We start from the raw sequence: 17,025 nt of genomic DNA, 5'->3' as shown, positions 1-17,025 counted from the left end.
CTCAGAAGGTGTGCTTCCGGAAACACAGTTCGGTTTCCGGAAGACCAGATCCACGACAGACATGGTTTTTTTCTTGAGGCAGCTGCTGGAGTAGAGCCGAGAGCATCACAAAGACCTTTACATAGCCTTCATCGACCTCAGCAAAGCTTTTGACACGGTCAACCGTGAGTTGCTCTGGAAATACCTCTGCAAATTTGGAGTACCACCCAAGTTTCTTAGCATCCTACAGCAGCTGCATGACGGGATGCAAGCCAGAGTGCTCACAGGAGCAAGTCCAGTCAGAGTTTTTCAAGGTAAACGTTGGGGTGAAGCAAGGCTGTGTCTTGGATCCGGTGCTCTTTAATATCCTCCTCTCTGCCATCACCTGCCTCTTTCACAGTGTAATGGGACATGAAGACGGTGTCCGTGTGGAATACCGCCTTGATGGAAGCCTCTTCAACATCCGTCGGCTCCAGGCCCACACAAAGACAAAGACCCGCCAAATCTGTGAGCTTCAGTATGCTGATGACTGTGCCATCTTAGCTCACAGCCCGGACTATATGCTGCACGCCCTCAACACAATAACTGATCTGTACCAATCCTTTGGCCTACAGGTTAGCATTAAAAAAACCGAGGTCATGTCCCATCTCGACCTTGGTCAGTACCAAGGTCGCTGTTTACAACGCTCTATGTCTCTCCACTCTGCTTTATGGGGCAGAGTCATGGACCCCATACCGCCAGCACATCAGCAACCTAGAGGCCTTCCATGTACGCTGCCTACAGAAGATCCTCGGCCTGTCCTGGGGAGATCGAAACTTACGCATGCCTGAACATCGCCTGCCCCGCCAAGTCCTCTACAGCCAACTAATGGGCGCAAAGCGATCCTCTGGAGGGCAAAAGTTGCGCTTTAAGGACTACACCAGGGACCTCCTAAAGCGAGCGAACATTTCCCTCATACAGCTCAAATCTCTGGCACTCAACAGACCAGCCTGGCAGGTAACTTTTCTACTGCAGTTTGTCAAATTCACCAAACCAACCAAGGCCGACGTTCCGAGAGGCGCAGCCAGAGACACCAGTGGGCGGCTGATACCTTTCTGGCATCTGCTTTCCCTTGCTCCATCTGCGGACGAATGTGCGGCTCAAGGATCGGACTCTACGCCCATGAGAAGTGGCACCAGTGGCAACGTCGCTGACGTTGAAAGATAAAACATGAAGGTCCTGTTCATTGTGGTCTAAAAGGTAATCATATGTTCTAGGCCCATGAGTTACCAGGCTTCAGGTTAACTCTGCTGCGTGAGGAGGAAGTCTTTTCTTGTTTTCTGTCAAACCGAACACAAGTGTATGATGAACTGAAACCGCAGACCAGATGTCAAACCAGCCACGCCTTCTATCGTAAGTGGTTATATTTTCTTAACCTTTATTTCAATTCTTAACACGTCTTTCATAGATTTTCTTTGCATGAACTTTTTCATTGTTGACCTGCAGGTGTGTTTAAATATCTCCCAGTATAACAGAGTGAGAGAGAGGACACACTATGACTCTAATATCAGCAGCAAGAGGATTTCTAGCTTTCCTTCTGTCAGCACCAGGTAGGTTTATTTACATTGTGATGATTCAGTTGAGCATTTTCAATAACATGACAACGAAGCAACTGGAATGAGGAGAGGGTGAAACCACAGCATGTTGGAGATAGAATTATAGTAAACAGAACATTAAGGAATCACCCTCTCGAACGCTGTGTTTCATTAAACAGACCACGAGAATAGAGAATGGTCCACTTCCTATGCTTCAGTTATGGTTCATTAGTCATGGAAAGATGCCACTTCACTGCAAGTTGTATACAGCCTCTTGCAGTGAAAGTACTTTACTGGGTTTTAGATCAAAATACTGTGTGAATTATCTTTCAGAATATATATTTGCTTTTGGGATTTGATGGCCATTTCCTTGTTATTAGGCAAACATGTTAATTTTGGTATTTTTGGACTTTTGAAAAATATAAATGTCAGAAGTTACTGTTTGTCCCCCATTTATTCTAATAACGACGGTTTAGACATGGTATATCAATCTTGTCTATCCTTGTCTCCTCTCCTCTACATTGTAGCCTCCACATCTAAGTAATTTAAAAAACGTATGGTTTTTGCCACAAAATAAGCACATAGACTATAGGGCAGAGGCCTACAGAGACTAAACACAGCCTAGTAGCCTAAACTACCATAATTCATTACCGGTTTGCTGGATGCTTATTGCTGGATGAACTAATGTTATATCATGAATTATTATTATATCCTTATTATAAAGTTTTCATAGCTAATTTCAATAAATGGCATGACCTGTTGTAATGGCAAATTATGAAATTAAGGTCTTTAACTTAACCCAATCTTACTTTTGATTCAAATAAAAAATGTACTATATTTATATTTAGATTCCTGAATCCAGGGGGGGGGGGTTGAATTTGAAACCTCCCCTAGCTTCTCCACTAGTGTCCTGTGATTCTGGAACGCTCCTATCACAGCTCAGTGGTCAGCATGTATCTGTAGTTTCCATCTCGACCCACCAGCCTCCATCTCTTTATGTATCTTCTGGTCTGTTCATCAGGTGAACCTCTGTGTCTTGTTCATTCTCAATGAGATGTGTTTGTTTTTTCACAGTGCTTCAGGGTAATGATGACTGGAGAGTTACGTACTCATCTAGTAATGTATGCGCTTTAAGAGGAGCAATGGTTGACATCAACTGCACTTATGAATACCCTGACAACGTACAGTACCTCCCTAACACAGTCAGAACACTGAGGTTTACTAAAGGAGACAAGTATCAGCCAGTTGATCTGGAACACGATACAGACTATACAGGTCGTGTTGAATCCAGCTGTGGAGAGGTCAGCTGTGGTGACCCTCCATACATCAGGTTCAGGAATGGCAGAATGTAGGACAACGAGTGAACTACTGGGCCTACATTCAGTCTGGAGACAGCTATTCATGTGCTTTTGAAGGATATGAACGTCTCCGCTCTCCTTTAGTGTGTAAGTCCACTCCACATGATCCCAGGTATCATTTTACCTTTTGGGTGTGAACTACATGTCATTTTTCATGAATGGATCCAAACTGCCGGATTTTTTTTAAATTAATGAAATTTGAACTGTTAACTGACCTAGTATGCATGGGGAGGGATTGATACAGGAATGATTTAAAGGTGGGAAGAAGACAAGGACACACAGGTGAGGGAAATGAGGTGATTGCAGGCAGGATACGTAAGGTGAGGGAATGATCTGGTTGACAAGGGGACAACGAACACTAAACAAAATATGGTAAAGGGAAATGAGGCAATTTTTTATTTATTTTTGGGTTTCTCGTGAGCACGAGAAAGTATCTGGTGCTTACGAGAAAGTATCTCGTAGGCCTACGCATATCACTGGCTGTGTGTGTGTGTGTGTGTGTGTGTGTGTGTGTGTGTGTGTGTGTGTGTGTGTGTGGTCAGCAAGTGAGTGGACGATCGAGGAGAGCGAGCGGTAGTGTGCGTGTCAGTTTAGTGAAGTAATGAACGATTCCGGTTGTGAGTAAGAAAGAATAAAGTACCCAGCCTATCAAGGATCGGTGGCCGCTACATCCCGACCATATTCCGACCTATAAGCAGACCACTGCCGGTCAAAGTGAAGGGTGTTGCCCCCGAGAGAGCATCGTCCCTGGAGGGAACGTCTCCCCTGTGGAGGCGGAGCGCAAGAGGGTATCCTATACGTGCTCCAATAGTGCAAGATACAAATAAAGCACATTAATTTGAATGATTTTAGCTTGTGTGTGATTTATTGCGGGCACGGGTCGGTTAACAGGACAAATATTCACGGGGCTCGGCGGGTGCGGATTTCATTTTGATATTATCACGGGTGATGGGGCGGATCTGGTGCTGGACATCGCGGGTGCGGGTCTCAAAAAATTGACCCGTGCAGGACTCTGGCCTAGGCTATTGGAAAAAAACAAAATATCCGAAAGCAGAGTTGGTTGGGCCGCATTTGCCATGTCAGCATCATGGACAGCAACGTATCTCAGCTGACGTGGAAAACCATCTGACCTACCAGATCTATGGATCTACCATACGACTGTTTGGGCGACATATTCCTTTAGAGAAACTTTGTCGTGCGGACCCAACCAACCCGCCCAAATGCGGCCCAACCAACTCTGAAAACCAACTCTCAAAACAATGGTGGGGTCATCTGAGAATAGAAACGTGACAAAGTTTGTTTGTGAAAAAAGTTTGTTTGTGAAAAGGTTGAGATTCAGGATGAGAGCTAGGGTGAGATCTGGAGGAAAAACTATTATCTTGAGGTACTTCTGCCAGTGTGCAGAATGAGAAGATGGAAATGAGTGATGTCTAATCTGGTTTTAAAGAAGCAAATGACGATGTTGTTAAAGGACAAAAGCCCAACAGTTGGAGGAAACGTTGCAGGAAGGACTTCAAGTGAGGCCTACATCAGCCTGCATGGTGGGACCACTAGTCAGCACCAAGGGTCTCTTGATGGAAGATGATTGATGATTGATGGAAGTGTTTTCTAAATGTTCTCTTCTGTACTCACTCCCCATCAGCTACTTCCTGTTCCTGTGTATGAAAACGTCTCGGGGGGGGGGGGGGGGGGGGGGGGGGGGATATACAAAAAAATATAGACTACATTATATATTTAAAATAAATATGCATAATAAAAATTGTCTTAGGGGTGGCAAATGGGGTGGCAAACAATCATTTTGGGGTGGCAGTAGCCACCCCTCGCCACCCCATGGTGGCGCCACTGAGGATGACCATCACTCTGCCATCATCCACACCTCTCTCTCAGAGAACCAGGAAGTCCCTCGCTGGTTGGCTTGCTCCGGTGTCCAATCAAACCACACAGATGAGGTCCTTTACTCTGTGGTCAAAATAGACTCTTTAAGGATGTAATCAACCCAATGGATCTGCTTTACAAGGAGGCTGAAGTTCATATCTCCTCTGTCTTCTTTCAGGGACCAGGTCCAGACAGAGATGGGAGGAACCTCCCAGTTGTAAGCGCCGTCAAATCAACACCCCAGAGTGCGAACCAGTAGCGGCAGCAGGATTTAAATAGTGGGACTCAGTATAGTGTCTCATTCATTCAGGTGAAACTGGACAATACTTTGGCTGATTGTTTGCTGCATATCCTACTGCACTTTGTTTCCTGTGCAGTATAATGCCATTTTCTACATCTCTATCATTAATGTGGGATCTTTGCATTTTCTTAATTGTATTTTTTTGAGTTTGGTGATCATGTGATGGTCTTTTCCATTATTGCGCTATATTAATCAAATGATAACATGAATATGAAAGTATCCAATCACATTGGAGTTTTAAAAAGGTAATCTTAAGTAATGCTTACATTATCAATAAAAAAACAGCCTTCCATGCCTCATTGACATGACCAAAGGGAAACTATTAAACACTATTATGCACGAAACATGGTGTTCAATGTTCTGTTGACACAGTAGTTTCCAGGCTTCATGATAATTCTGATGCTTTTTCTTTGTCCTTTACATTTATTTCGTTCAGCTAACTGCATGATGACCTGGAACCCCAAACGATGTTGTAGTTTCTTGACTTTATTTCATTGCTTGACATATATATTGCATAACTATATATAACTGGCCGGTTGGCTGTCCCGCTTGCTCCACAGATGCTTATGGAGCTTCTTGACTCCGAAAACGTTGACGTACATTTTCTATTCACCACAAATTCGTTTTTGTTCCCTGAACAATGTGGAGGGAGGGAGGAAATTAGGGAGGGTTTTGAGGATGCTTTACTGTATGATGGTCTGATACATACAAATTGTCTTTGTGAAAATAAAGGAGAAAGTATTGTTTGAAAAGAAAATCATCAAATCAAAGGTGAACACATGAGTGTTGGGGACAGCATTTGAGAAGTAAGACTCACAACAGACTTGACAAAAGGGAAAACTATGAAAAACCATGGTGCAAGTGTGTGTGTGTGTGTGTGTGTGTGTGTGTGTGTGTGTGTGTGTGTGTGTGTGTGTGTGTGTGTGTGTGTGTGTGTGTGTGTGTGTGTGTGTGTGTGTGTGTGTGTGTGTGTACATGTTTACCTGCCTACCTGCGTATGTGTGAGTAAGGAGCAGAAGGACCCAAGAATAATAACAATATTATAAAAAAGCAGAAGTTCAAACAAGAAACAACTTTGTACCGTTCATTGTGGTCTAAAAAGGTGATTCTTTGATACGCCCAGTTGTTACCAGCAGGGGCGCCGCTAGGCATTTTGGGCCCCATGAAAAGAATAGTATAATAATTTCTGTATTATAATTTCATCATCATTAGGGGCCTCTCTGGGCCCCCCTCCATCATGGGCCCCTAGAATCCGTCTCCTTTACCCCCCCTTTTTGGCGCCCCTGGTTACCAGGCTTCTGTTCCTTCTTCTGTGAATCATGGTGTGAAGAGGAAGGAAGTCTTTCAATGCTGTTTGGTGTCTTTTCAGCTAACTACATGAACTGGAACCACAGACTAGAAGTCAGACCAGCTTCCTCCTCTACACTAACTTGTAACTTGTATTGCTATGGTTAATGAATCTTATTCATAGAGTTTTGCTTGTAAGTCGTTTTTAATTGTTTATTTGTTTTTTTATTCAGGTGTGTTTAAATATCTCCCAGAACAACATAGTGAGAGAGGAGAGGACTCACTATGAATAGATCAGCAGCAAGAGGATTTCTAGCTTTCCTTCTATCAGTACCAGGTTGGTTAATTTACATCGTTAACATATAACTGTTTCAATAACATGACAACCAAGCAACTGGAACGAGGAGAGGGTGAAACCACAGCATGTTGACGATAGAATAGTAGTAAACAGAACATTAAAGAACCACCATCTAGAACGCTGTGTTTGGTTAAACAGACCACGAGAACAGAGAACGGTCCACTTTATATGTTTCAGTCATTGTAAAATACCACTTTGTTGCAGGTTGTATACAGCCTCTTGAATTGAAGGTACTTTTTTTAAGATAACAATACTTTCCTGGTTGCTAGACGATCCTGAACGATATACATTATGGGGTTAGATTAGTTAATTTTCGACTTTTCATTTTCTTTTGAAATGAGTTAAATATCGAAAGCTACTGTTTTACCCCTATTTATTCTATTAATGATGATTTAGACATTCTGCTGCAATGTTAGAATTCAGATCCACTGATAAGGTAGACACTGCATGCCATCTCCTTAGCTCTCTCATGCTCTCCTCTCCTTCTACTCGTCTCTACTCCTCTCTCTTCCTTCTCTCACCACTATTCCCTCTTCCTCTCCATGTCTCCAATCCTTTCCTCTTCTCCTCTCCTCACCTCTTCTCCTCTACATTCCTTGTCTCTACATCTGAGTAATGACGAAGCTTATGGTCACATTGCCACAAAAGAAGTACACAGACTTTAGGGCCGAGGCCTCCAGAGACTAAGCACAGTAGCCTCCACTACCCTGTTACGCATTGGGGCTGCAGCGACCTATAGGTGCTCTACCACATCCTAGCACGGTGGTATCCTTACCGGGCACCATACAATCATGGACTAATCATCCGCAGTGCTTAGGTTGTCAATGCCTATTCATTCCCTTTGCTCCCCAAACTCCCTGCTGTATCTTCGTTTGTCGTGTTGTATTTTGCCGGAACTTGGATCCTAGTTTAGACTTTTAAGAATAGTGTATTTGAGACACTATTCTTACCTTTATTTTCATGCGGAAAGTCAGTTTTTTGTACTGTGTTTGTACTTACTTCCCCGAAGAAGTCATTTTTTTTTTACAAACACATGGCTGCCTGCTGCCTCTTCTTTCCGCAAATGGATCCACACCTTGCTCAGACCATAACACTACCCTATTCCATGAACTGTTAGTGTGTGTTATTCAGTTAGTAATAAGACACACTACCCCCCCCCCCCCTCCACCCCAGCTCAGTGGTCAGCATGTATCTGTAGTTTCCATCTCCACCCACCAGCCTTCATCTCATTATGTATCTTCTGATCTGATCATCAGGTGAACCTCTGTGTCTTGTTCATTCTCAATGAGATGTGTTTGTTTTTTCCACAGTGCTTCAGGGTAATGATGACTGGACGGTTACTTACTCATCTAGTAATGTCTGTGCTTTAAGAGGAGCAATGGTTGACATCGACTGCACTTATGAATACCCTGACAACGTACAGTACCGCCCTAACACAGTCACAACACTGTGGTTTACTAAAGAAGACAACCATCAGCCAGTTGATTTGCTAAGTGATGCAGACTATACAGGTCGTGTTGAATCCAGCTGTGGAGAGGTCAGATGTACCGGGTCCAGATGTCATGGAAAATGTACCCTGAGAATCAGAAACCTGAGACAGAGTGACTCTGCTGTCTACAAGTTTAGGTTCACAACAAACCAACCAGGTGGGGAATATACTGGTGACCCTGGAGTGACGGTATCTGTAACAGGTAAACTATGATGAGTCTGGTGTGTGTGTGTGTGTGTGTGTGTGTGTGTGTGTGTGTGTGTGTGTGTGTGTGTGTGTGTGTGTGTGTGTGTGTGTGTGTGTGTGTGTGTTATGTTTATTTGTTTGTGTTTATTGTTTGTGTGTGTGGCTGTGTTGGTTCTAGAAAGGTTATTTTGTGTAATATTATCTTAATTTAGAATGATCATGTAGAACTTGTTCTTACGCACAGATCTCCAGGTGAAGGTGTCCTTTCTTCACCCTACCAGTCCTACCTGGGCAGAGCTGAAGTGTCACAGTATGTGTGGTCTAGCTGGTGACCCTCCCTACATCTGGTTCAGGAATCGACAGAATGTAGGACAGGGAGTGAACTACTGGGAGTATATTCAGTCTGAAGGGAGCTTCTCATGTGCTGTTGAAGGATACGAACATCTCCGCTCTCCTGTAGTGTGTAAGTCTATTCCACAATACACTGACATGATACCAGATGTAATGGACCTTTGAGGGTACAGAACTACATGTTACTATGAATGAGTGCAGAGCCCGTTCAAACGGGCCTCTTCAGAACGGAACGATTGCTTAGGCTCTCGTATTTCTGCTTACAGCTTTTTCGAGTGTCGCTCCTTTAAAACACTTCACCCTTGACACGGCACTTCCTGTGTTCAAAGTAATACACCCGCCAATTGAGAAGTAGATCAAATGAACAGTTGTCGAGAAAACTGAAGGACATGCAGACAATGTAACGGGGGGGGGGGCAGGCAGAACCCAAGTGCACAGACAGACGACAGTTTCAAGGATTTATTCTGGTACAGGATCGGCCAGGCAGAGAGCAGACTGTAAGTCACCGACAGGTGGGCAGTGAATCGTCAGTGGGTCAGCAGGCGAGGAGTCGGCAACGGGAGGGCAGAAGAGCAGATCGAGAGTCGGGAACTGGAGAGCAGACAGACCGACATGGACTCGACGTCGGGCGGGAGGTCAGGCAGGCGAAGGGTCGGTAACAGGAAGTCAGGCAGGTGGATCAGGAGACGGGGACAGAGGAGCAGACAGGCCGACAGGGACTGGACGGCAGGCAGGTGGTCAGACAGGCGAGGGTTCGTTAACAGGCAGAGTGGAGTAGACAAAGTCAATCAGAAGTTGCGGGAAAGCTCTGAATGAAACAAGAGACAATCTGGCAAGGACTGAGTGAAAGGAGAGGACTGTTATAGGGGAGCACAGGGGAAGGTGGTTGGGTTAATTAGGGGAGATCATGGTGGCAGGTGAATGGGAAAACCAGGGGCGGACCATGACAGACACACAGAAAATCGACTTATTATGTTTAGAATAAAATGTCAGTTGTACATCCAGCATCCAGGTAAATTGACCGAGTAAACTGCTGAACTGCAGGGCAAGTGTGTGAAGTAGATCAGATGAACCGTTCCTGAGCTATTTGAGGGACATTGTACATATTCCTCACTTTATTGGTAGATGCACCGAAAATCTGTATTTTATAAAATTAATGAAATGTAACTTTTAACAGATGCCTTTACAATTGTTTTGTATTTCTGTCTTTCAGGGGGGGTTGAACAATTCCCCCCATGGGTACTCCACTAGTGTCACATGATGTTCTGGAATATTCCTTTCACAGCTCAGTGTTCAGCATGTATCTGTAGTTTCCATCTCCACCCACCAGCCTCCATCTCCTTATGTATCTTATGATCTGTTCATCAGGTGAACCTCTGTGTCTTTTCCATGTGTTGTTGTTTTTTTTACAGGGCTTCAGGGTAAGGGGGACCGGACAGTTACTTACCCATCTAGTAATGTCTGTGCCTTAAGAGGAACAAAAGTTGACATCAGTTTTACTTATGAATACCCTGACTACGTACAGTACCGCCCTAACACAGTCAATACACTGTGGTTTACTAAAGGAGACAAGTATCAGCCAGTTGATCTGAAGCACAATGCAGACTATACAGGTCGTGCTGTATACAGCTGTGAAGAGGTCAGCTGTACCAGGTCCAGATGTCATGGAACATGTACCCTGAGAATCAGAAACCTGAGACAGAGTGACTCTGCTGTCTACAAGTTTATATTCACAACAAACCAACCAGGTGGGAAATATACTGGAGACCCTGGAGTGACGTTATCTGTAACAGGTAAACTATGGTGTGTGTGTGTGTGTGTGTGTGTGTGTGTGTGTGTGTGTGTGTGTGTGTGTGTGTGTGTGTGTGTGTGTGTGTGTGTGTGTGTGTGTGGGGAAGGCTGGGTGGGTGGGTTGGTTTGTTGTAGAAAAGTAGTTTGCGTTGTGTGTTTTTTAAACACACAAAACACAAAATTACTTATTCATTTCTGTCATTGGCTCTCATTCCCAGACCTCCAGGTGAAGGTGTCCTTTCCTTATCCGACCAATCCTACCTGGGCAAAGCTGGAGTGTCGCAGTATGTGTGGTCTAGCTGGTGACCCTCCCTACATCTGGTTCAGGAATGGACAGAATATAAAACAGGGAATGATCTACTCGGTCAAACCTCAGTCTGGCGATAGCTTCTCATGTGCTGTTAAAGGATACGATCTCCGCTCTCCTCTACTCTGTAAGTCCACACCGCATCACAACTCATGTACTGTGACATGATACCAGATGTAACAAACCTTTGAGGCTATTGCTAAAGAACTTAATGTCGATTTACAGTTATTTTGTATAATTAATTTAATGAAATATTAACAGATACTCCAAAGACCCCCTCAGTGACCGTGAGTCCCTCTGGTGAAATAGAGGAGGGCAGTTCAGTGACTCTGAACTGCAGCAGTGATGCCAACCCAGCAGCTAACTATACCTGGTTCAAGGTTGATACAGATCGTCCCTCCAGAAAGATGAACCAGGGACCACAGCTTGTCTTTAGCAACATCCTGTCTTCAGACTCTGGACAGTATCGCTGTGACGCTAAGAATGAGCTAGGGAAAGAATATGCCTACCACCCTATTGATGTCAAATGTGAGTAAAAGCATAGTACAAAATGAGCTTAACTGTGTTAGCATTGATTATTAACCAAAACTTTGCCACATTGTGATTTTGATGATCAATAATAATGTCATTAATATCAATGCTGTTTTTACATGTTCCTTTGTTTCTTCAGATGGGCCTAAACACGTATATATTAATTCAAGTCCCTCTGGTGAAATAGAGGAGGGCAGTTCAGTGACTCTGAGCTGCAGCAGTGATGCTAACCCAGCAGCTGAGTACACCTGGTTCAAGAACAACCAACCTCTGCTCTGGGAACCAAGTCAACCTCATACCTTCCCCTCAGTCCGCCCTGAAGACAGAGGAACGTACCGCTGTCACGCAGAGAACAAATATGGACAACTGAGCTCTAACTCAATACTCATGGATGTCCAGTGTGAGTTGAATATTGGACTAATATGTTAACACCTTTTCTATATCTTGTCTTTAAAATGTAGAGCTGGTATTCATGTATTACTGCTTGCCTGTAAACAACATTGACTCACTTATTATACTAGTATACCCAAGTGGGTGCTACACACTGGCGGTGGTTAGTGAGGTCCCCCTTCACTGTAAAGCATCTTTGAGTGTCTAAAAAAGCACTATATAAATTCAATCCATTATTATTGTTATTGCAGTTTCATAACTTAAGGATGGATATTGTTATTTTGTGTTCTTGACAGACGCTCCAAAGACCCCCTCGGTGACCGTGAGTCCCTCTGGTGAAATAGAGGAGGGCAGTTCAGTGACTCTGAGCTGCAGCAGTGATGCCAACCCAGCAGCCGAGTACACCTGGTTCAAGGAACATGAAGACTCAGTGAGAGAATCAGGACAGAACTACTCCATCACTAATATCACATCTGAGCATGGAGGGAACTATTACTGCCAAGCCCATAATGCAATCGGACTTCATAATGCTACCTTTTTGTTAATCCAAGGTAATTTCTAATTTAAAAGAAACACACACCTTTTAAATAGTCTGAGGCCCACAGTTAAACGTTTGCCTATTTATGTTGCATTTTGCCATCGGTGTTTGAAATCAACTGACTATGTTCCAGTGACATCATCATCATCATCATCTCATCGAGCAATGGTAGCTGTAACAACCATTGCTGTCTTACTGGCCACCGTACTCCTCCTCGTCTTCCTCTGGATGAGGTAAGATATCTTTCTCGTTTCACATTCCTTCATTTGTCCTGTTGCTCCTTCACCTCTCTGTTCTCTTCTCTAGAAGAAAGAGGGCCTCGAGTAAAGCATGTGGACAGGGAGGAAGGCCAGATACTGTGGAGGAGGTGAGACACAGGAAGCCATTTATTACTAACCCATCCTTTACTAAGACGGGGGATATACCCTGAGGCCACAGCACACCACACCGAGACCCTGTGGCCATACAAGAGACTTCTAGTTGTTTCCTGAGTGACTGTCCATCTCTGTTGCCTTAGCCCTATTGCTACGAGAGACTGTACATTACAGTACCCATGTGGTGCCCTGCGGTGGTGGTCCCCAGACCATATTTTGAACCTCAAATGACTGCGTCGGGTTCTCGGACGTCTCTGGTTCTTCCACTTCCACATCAAGCCGCCATAGTAGACTGAACCGCCACATGGAGGAGAAAGGGATTGTTTTCCGTGATTTTTGCCGGTGATAGCTTCCCGCCGGAGCCCGGCTGCCTGCTGCCTGCCGACCACCGCCGCGGGGCACCACCACCACGAGGCGCCACCGCCGCGGGGCGCCACCGCCGCGGGGCACCACCGCCGCGGGGCACTTCCACCGCCGCCACGGGGCGGTGGTGCCTTTGCGCTGCCCCGCTGGCCAGTGCCTCGGCATTGGTCAGCGGGGCTCCGGCGGGGGACAATCACGGTCAATGTCTTTCTCCTCCATGTCGCGGTTCATGTACTTCAGGGAGTCAAAGCCAAACTTCCTTTCCCCCAAATTCCTTCTCAACCATGGCTGAGATAACCCGAACTACGAACCTGACGTGATATGCGCCATAACACCAACAGCAGAACAGTTATCCAAATAACAAAGACACACGCAAAGACTCGCACCCTCGTAGCTCATTAGGCAAAGCAGAGAATTGGGAGAAAATCAGCGCCCTCTGAGCTTTGTTATTTCAAAGGCAGAGCAGGATAGCTATTGCTCGTTTTACACCTAAAGCCATTTCTAGCTACTGGGGGACGATAGTCAGGCTAGGGGAACTCATATTAATGTTAGAAAACCTCATGAAGTGACCTTTAAGAAACTGATCGCTGCCGTCAAAATGATTTCACAAGAGACCTTACAAATTTTAAAACTACAACAACCTCTTTGGTAGTTGCCGTTGTGAAGTTCAATCAGTTTTCTGTGTTTATCAACTGACTGAGGAGCCAACGCTGTTGATGAAGTATCATTTCTATGCAAAACATAGCTATGCCAAAGTTGAAGATAAAGATGTTGGGCTTTGAGACAGGGGAAGGGATATTTGGGGTTGGAGACCAGAGGTCTAACAGGGAGGAGGATGCACATAAAAAGTTTGATCAACTCATCAAGTGTAGTTGAGGGATAGAGACTGGTGTCTGGCAGGAGAAAGGTGTCATCAAATAGCAGTGGGGTCAGTGACAGGGCTCTGGCAGCGAGGGGAAAAGCAGCATGAGGTAAAACCATCTCTAACAATTAACACAATCTTCAATATTCATCCATTTGAGACTTCTAAGTATCCCCAATCCAATTCATACATCAAATAAAAGTGTTAATCTTGCTAATTCCTTACAGAATAGAATATACTTTAATGTCCCCATTTGGAAATTTGTCTCGGACTCATCAAAGTGTTGCTCAGAAATATGCATTCATTGACAAGGACATGACATAGAACAATCAGTCTCGGATTTAAGAGTCACAACTTTACAAAGTCATGTTTGCTTAAAGGGTGAGATCTAGGATGAGATCTGGGGAGATTTCTGCCAGTGAGCAGAATGGGTAGATTGGTGAATTGAAGTACTGACGTCTAGTTTTTCTTTCAAATTAAGATTTTTCAGAGATAAAAAATGGTTTTAGGTGCTCAACAGATGGTGAAAAGCTTGCAGTGAGTGAGTGAGGCTTACAGCAGCCTTTATGATGGGACCACTAGTCACCACCAATGTCCTCTAGATGAACCAGAAAGCAAGACCTTCAGGACTGTTTGTAGGAAGTGTAAATTGTTTTCTAAATGTATTCTTCTGTCCTTATTCCCGATAGCCACTACCAGGTCCTGTGTATGAAAACGTCTCAGCTCTGACCAATCACTTGGCTCCTGCAGCACAGAGAGAACCAATAGAAGAGCAGGATGACCATCACTATGCCAGCATCCATACCTCTCGTTCAGAGAACCAGGAAGTTCCTCGCTGTTGGGTTGGCTCTAATGTCCAATCAGACCAAGCAGATGCTGTCTTTTATTCTGTGGTCAACATTAAGAGACCAAACGCTGTCCCTGGGTAAGCTTCTCTTGGTATTTCTAAAGAGGAAATAGACTCTTGTTTTCGGACTTTATCAATCCAATTGGTTTGATTCACAGGGTGACTGAAGTTCTGTCTTCTTTTCAGAGAGAGTGACCAGACAGAGGCGGCAGAAACCTCAGAGTTGTACAGCACCGTCAAAAAACACCCCAGATATTGAAACAGATGTGGCAGCAGGATTTAAATAGTGGTACTAGGTAGAGTGTCTCATCCATTTAGTTTAACAGGACAATACGCTGGCTGCATGTCCTATGGAAATGAATTTCATGGAATGAATACTTGCCACTATAGCTCATTCATGACCTGATTTATTTGACTTATTCACTTGATTGTGTCTGTTCCACTTGCGATGGCCCCAGCGAGGCCACATGTTATCCAGGGCCTCTTGCTTTTGAGGATATAGCTCTGCTTCATCGCTACCACCTGCTGGTTACCAGGATGTACTGCACCTGTTAGGGGAGGTCTTAGCGGTACCATCTGCTGGTTACCAGGATGTACATGCTGGTCAGCGCATTCATTCCAAAACAGATTGAGTTTTTCATAACCTCTGAGTAATATGGTGCAAACCTGGCAATTAATGTATTTGCAAGTGAAATTTTTTCTTCACAATACTGTAACATATGCCACATGTTTTCATGTGCCATATTTGAAAACTCTGTCCACAAAATCGTGGTTGCTCTTGAGAATTTATTGGCCAAAGTTGTTTTCTTTAACATGACATCTATGCCTGGCTTTTTTGTTGCAGCTCATTTCCAAAATACTTTAGAGGTTTTAGGCATGTGATGGTGATCCATGTGGTAGGCTACATTAAGTTACATGAATTCTGTGTGAAATTAACTAAAGATTCTGTAAGTTGTTCATAGTTGATAATCATATAAAACGTATCTGGTACATCACATCTGATTTGTATAATTGGGGCAATGCATCCAGCAATATTGGTATTGTATTGAGACAAATTTGAGAGACCTTAGACATGAAATACCTGAAATAAAATGAAGAACTCACCAAGATCATTGCGAGACCGAACTATGCATATTTCTCAGGAGTGACAATTGAGAGTCTCTCTATGGCCTTGAGTAAGCCCAAATATATCATGTTAATGTGATAGAAAGGAGATCTCATTTTACTTTGCAATGGGTTGTTTTGGAGAGACAACACATTTGAAGGGATTTGTTAGGAACCATTACATGATGTCTCCAAGGAACCGTCTGTAATTCCTAGTGAACACATTATTTTATCTAGAGTTCTGATTTATCATAATTTCACTAGTGAACACATGAGTGTTCTTCTCCCTGGAGTTGTGGTCAATCTAGGGTCATCCTTTCAGTATCTTTCCAGTTTGTCACAGTAAAGAAACCCTTATTAATCCGCCTCCAAGTGTAATTGCATTGATGTGGTAAAGTATGGACCTAGTCCTGGTATGTGGGTGTTGAAGGTCATCCAGCTTCTGGTGAGAGGAAAGCCGACGGATTTAGTTTAGTTGGATCTTCCGTATTTTTGGTTTTGATAAAGGGTTTCTTTACTTTATGAATGGAATGATGGTCAGATGATGGAAATAATGTATGTGAAAACTACTGTTTAAAAAGAAAACTTATCCGGAGAACACAATATAGCAAAAGATAAAATATGATGGAACTAGGTACCATTCATTGTGGTCTAAAAGGTGATCATATGTTCCAGGCAGTAACCAGGCTTCAGGTTAACTCTGCTGCATTAAGATGAAGTCCTTTTTCTTTTCTTTTGGTCAAATGAACAAAAGTGCATGATGAACTGGAACCACAGACCAGCTTCAACTTCTACTGTAAGAGGTTGTATTTTCTTAACCTTTGTTCAAATGCTTTACAAATGTAATTCATAGAGGGATATATAGTAATGAAAATGACTGAAAAAACACTGTTGTATATTTAAAACTGATGTATTTCTCCTTGTATGAACTTGTACTGGTATTATTTACTTGCAAGTGTGTTTAAATATCTCCAAGAACCACAGAGTGAGAGAGGAGAGGACTCAGTATGAATTCAAGATTAGCAGCAAAAGGATTTCTAGCTTTTCTTCTGTCAGTACCAGGTTGGTTCATTTACATTGCAAACATTTAGTTTCAATAACATGACAACCAAGCAACTGGAACGAGGACAGGGTGAAACCTCAGCATGTTGAAGATCGAA

The 17,025-nt window shown here is 43.7% G+C and overlaps 1 protein-coding gene and 1 long non-coding RNA gene across 3 annotated transcripts; both read left to right on the top strand.

Moving 5' to 3' along the window:
- Positions 1-1,179: 1,179 nt before the first annotated feature.
- On the top strand, positions 1,180-5,999 carry LOC115536935 (uncharacterized). Of its 2 annotated transcripts, none has more exons than XR_003974745.1 (3): positions 1,180-1,371; positions 1,465-1,568; positions 4,965-5,999. It is a non-coding gene; the product is annotated as an uncharacterized LOC115536935 (long non-coding RNA). The 2 variants fall into 2 exon arrangements; XR_003974744.1 differs by lacking the exon at positions 4,965-5,999 and adding an exon at positions 2,628-2,857 and having other exon boundaries at positions 1,194-1,371.
- Positions 6,000-6,368: 369 nt separating this feature from the next.
- Positions 6,369-15,758, top strand: LOC115537651 (sialic acid-binding Ig-like lectin 5). The gene is made up of 12 exons (XM_030349696.1): positions 6,369-6,519; positions 6,629-6,711; positions 8,043-8,423; positions 8,652-8,870; positions 10,171-10,506; positions 10,768-10,983; positions 11,527-11,787; positions 12,074-12,328; positions 12,449-12,548; positions 12,622-12,682; positions 14,604-14,839; positions 14,948-15,758. The coding sequence occupies exons 2-12, from the start codon at positions 6,660-6,662 to the stop codon at positions 15,018-15,020; spliced, it is 2,190 nt and encodes a 729-aa protein (XP_030205556.1). The 5' UTR covers positions 6,369-6,519; positions 6,629-6,659; the 3' UTR covers positions 15,021-15,758.
- Positions 15,759-17,025: the final 1,267 nt, after the last annotated feature.

The sequence above is a fragment of the Gadus morhua genome, chromosome 23, assembly GCF_902167405.1.
Source record: "Gadus morhua chromosome 23, gadMor3.0, whole genome shotgun sequence".
NCBI classification, from domain to species: Eukaryota; Metazoa; Chordata; class Actinopteri; order Gadiformes; family Gadidae; genus Gadus; species Gadus morhua.
Note: the sequence above shows the minus strand (reverse complement) of the source record. Positions and strands in the feature narration are given on the sequence as shown.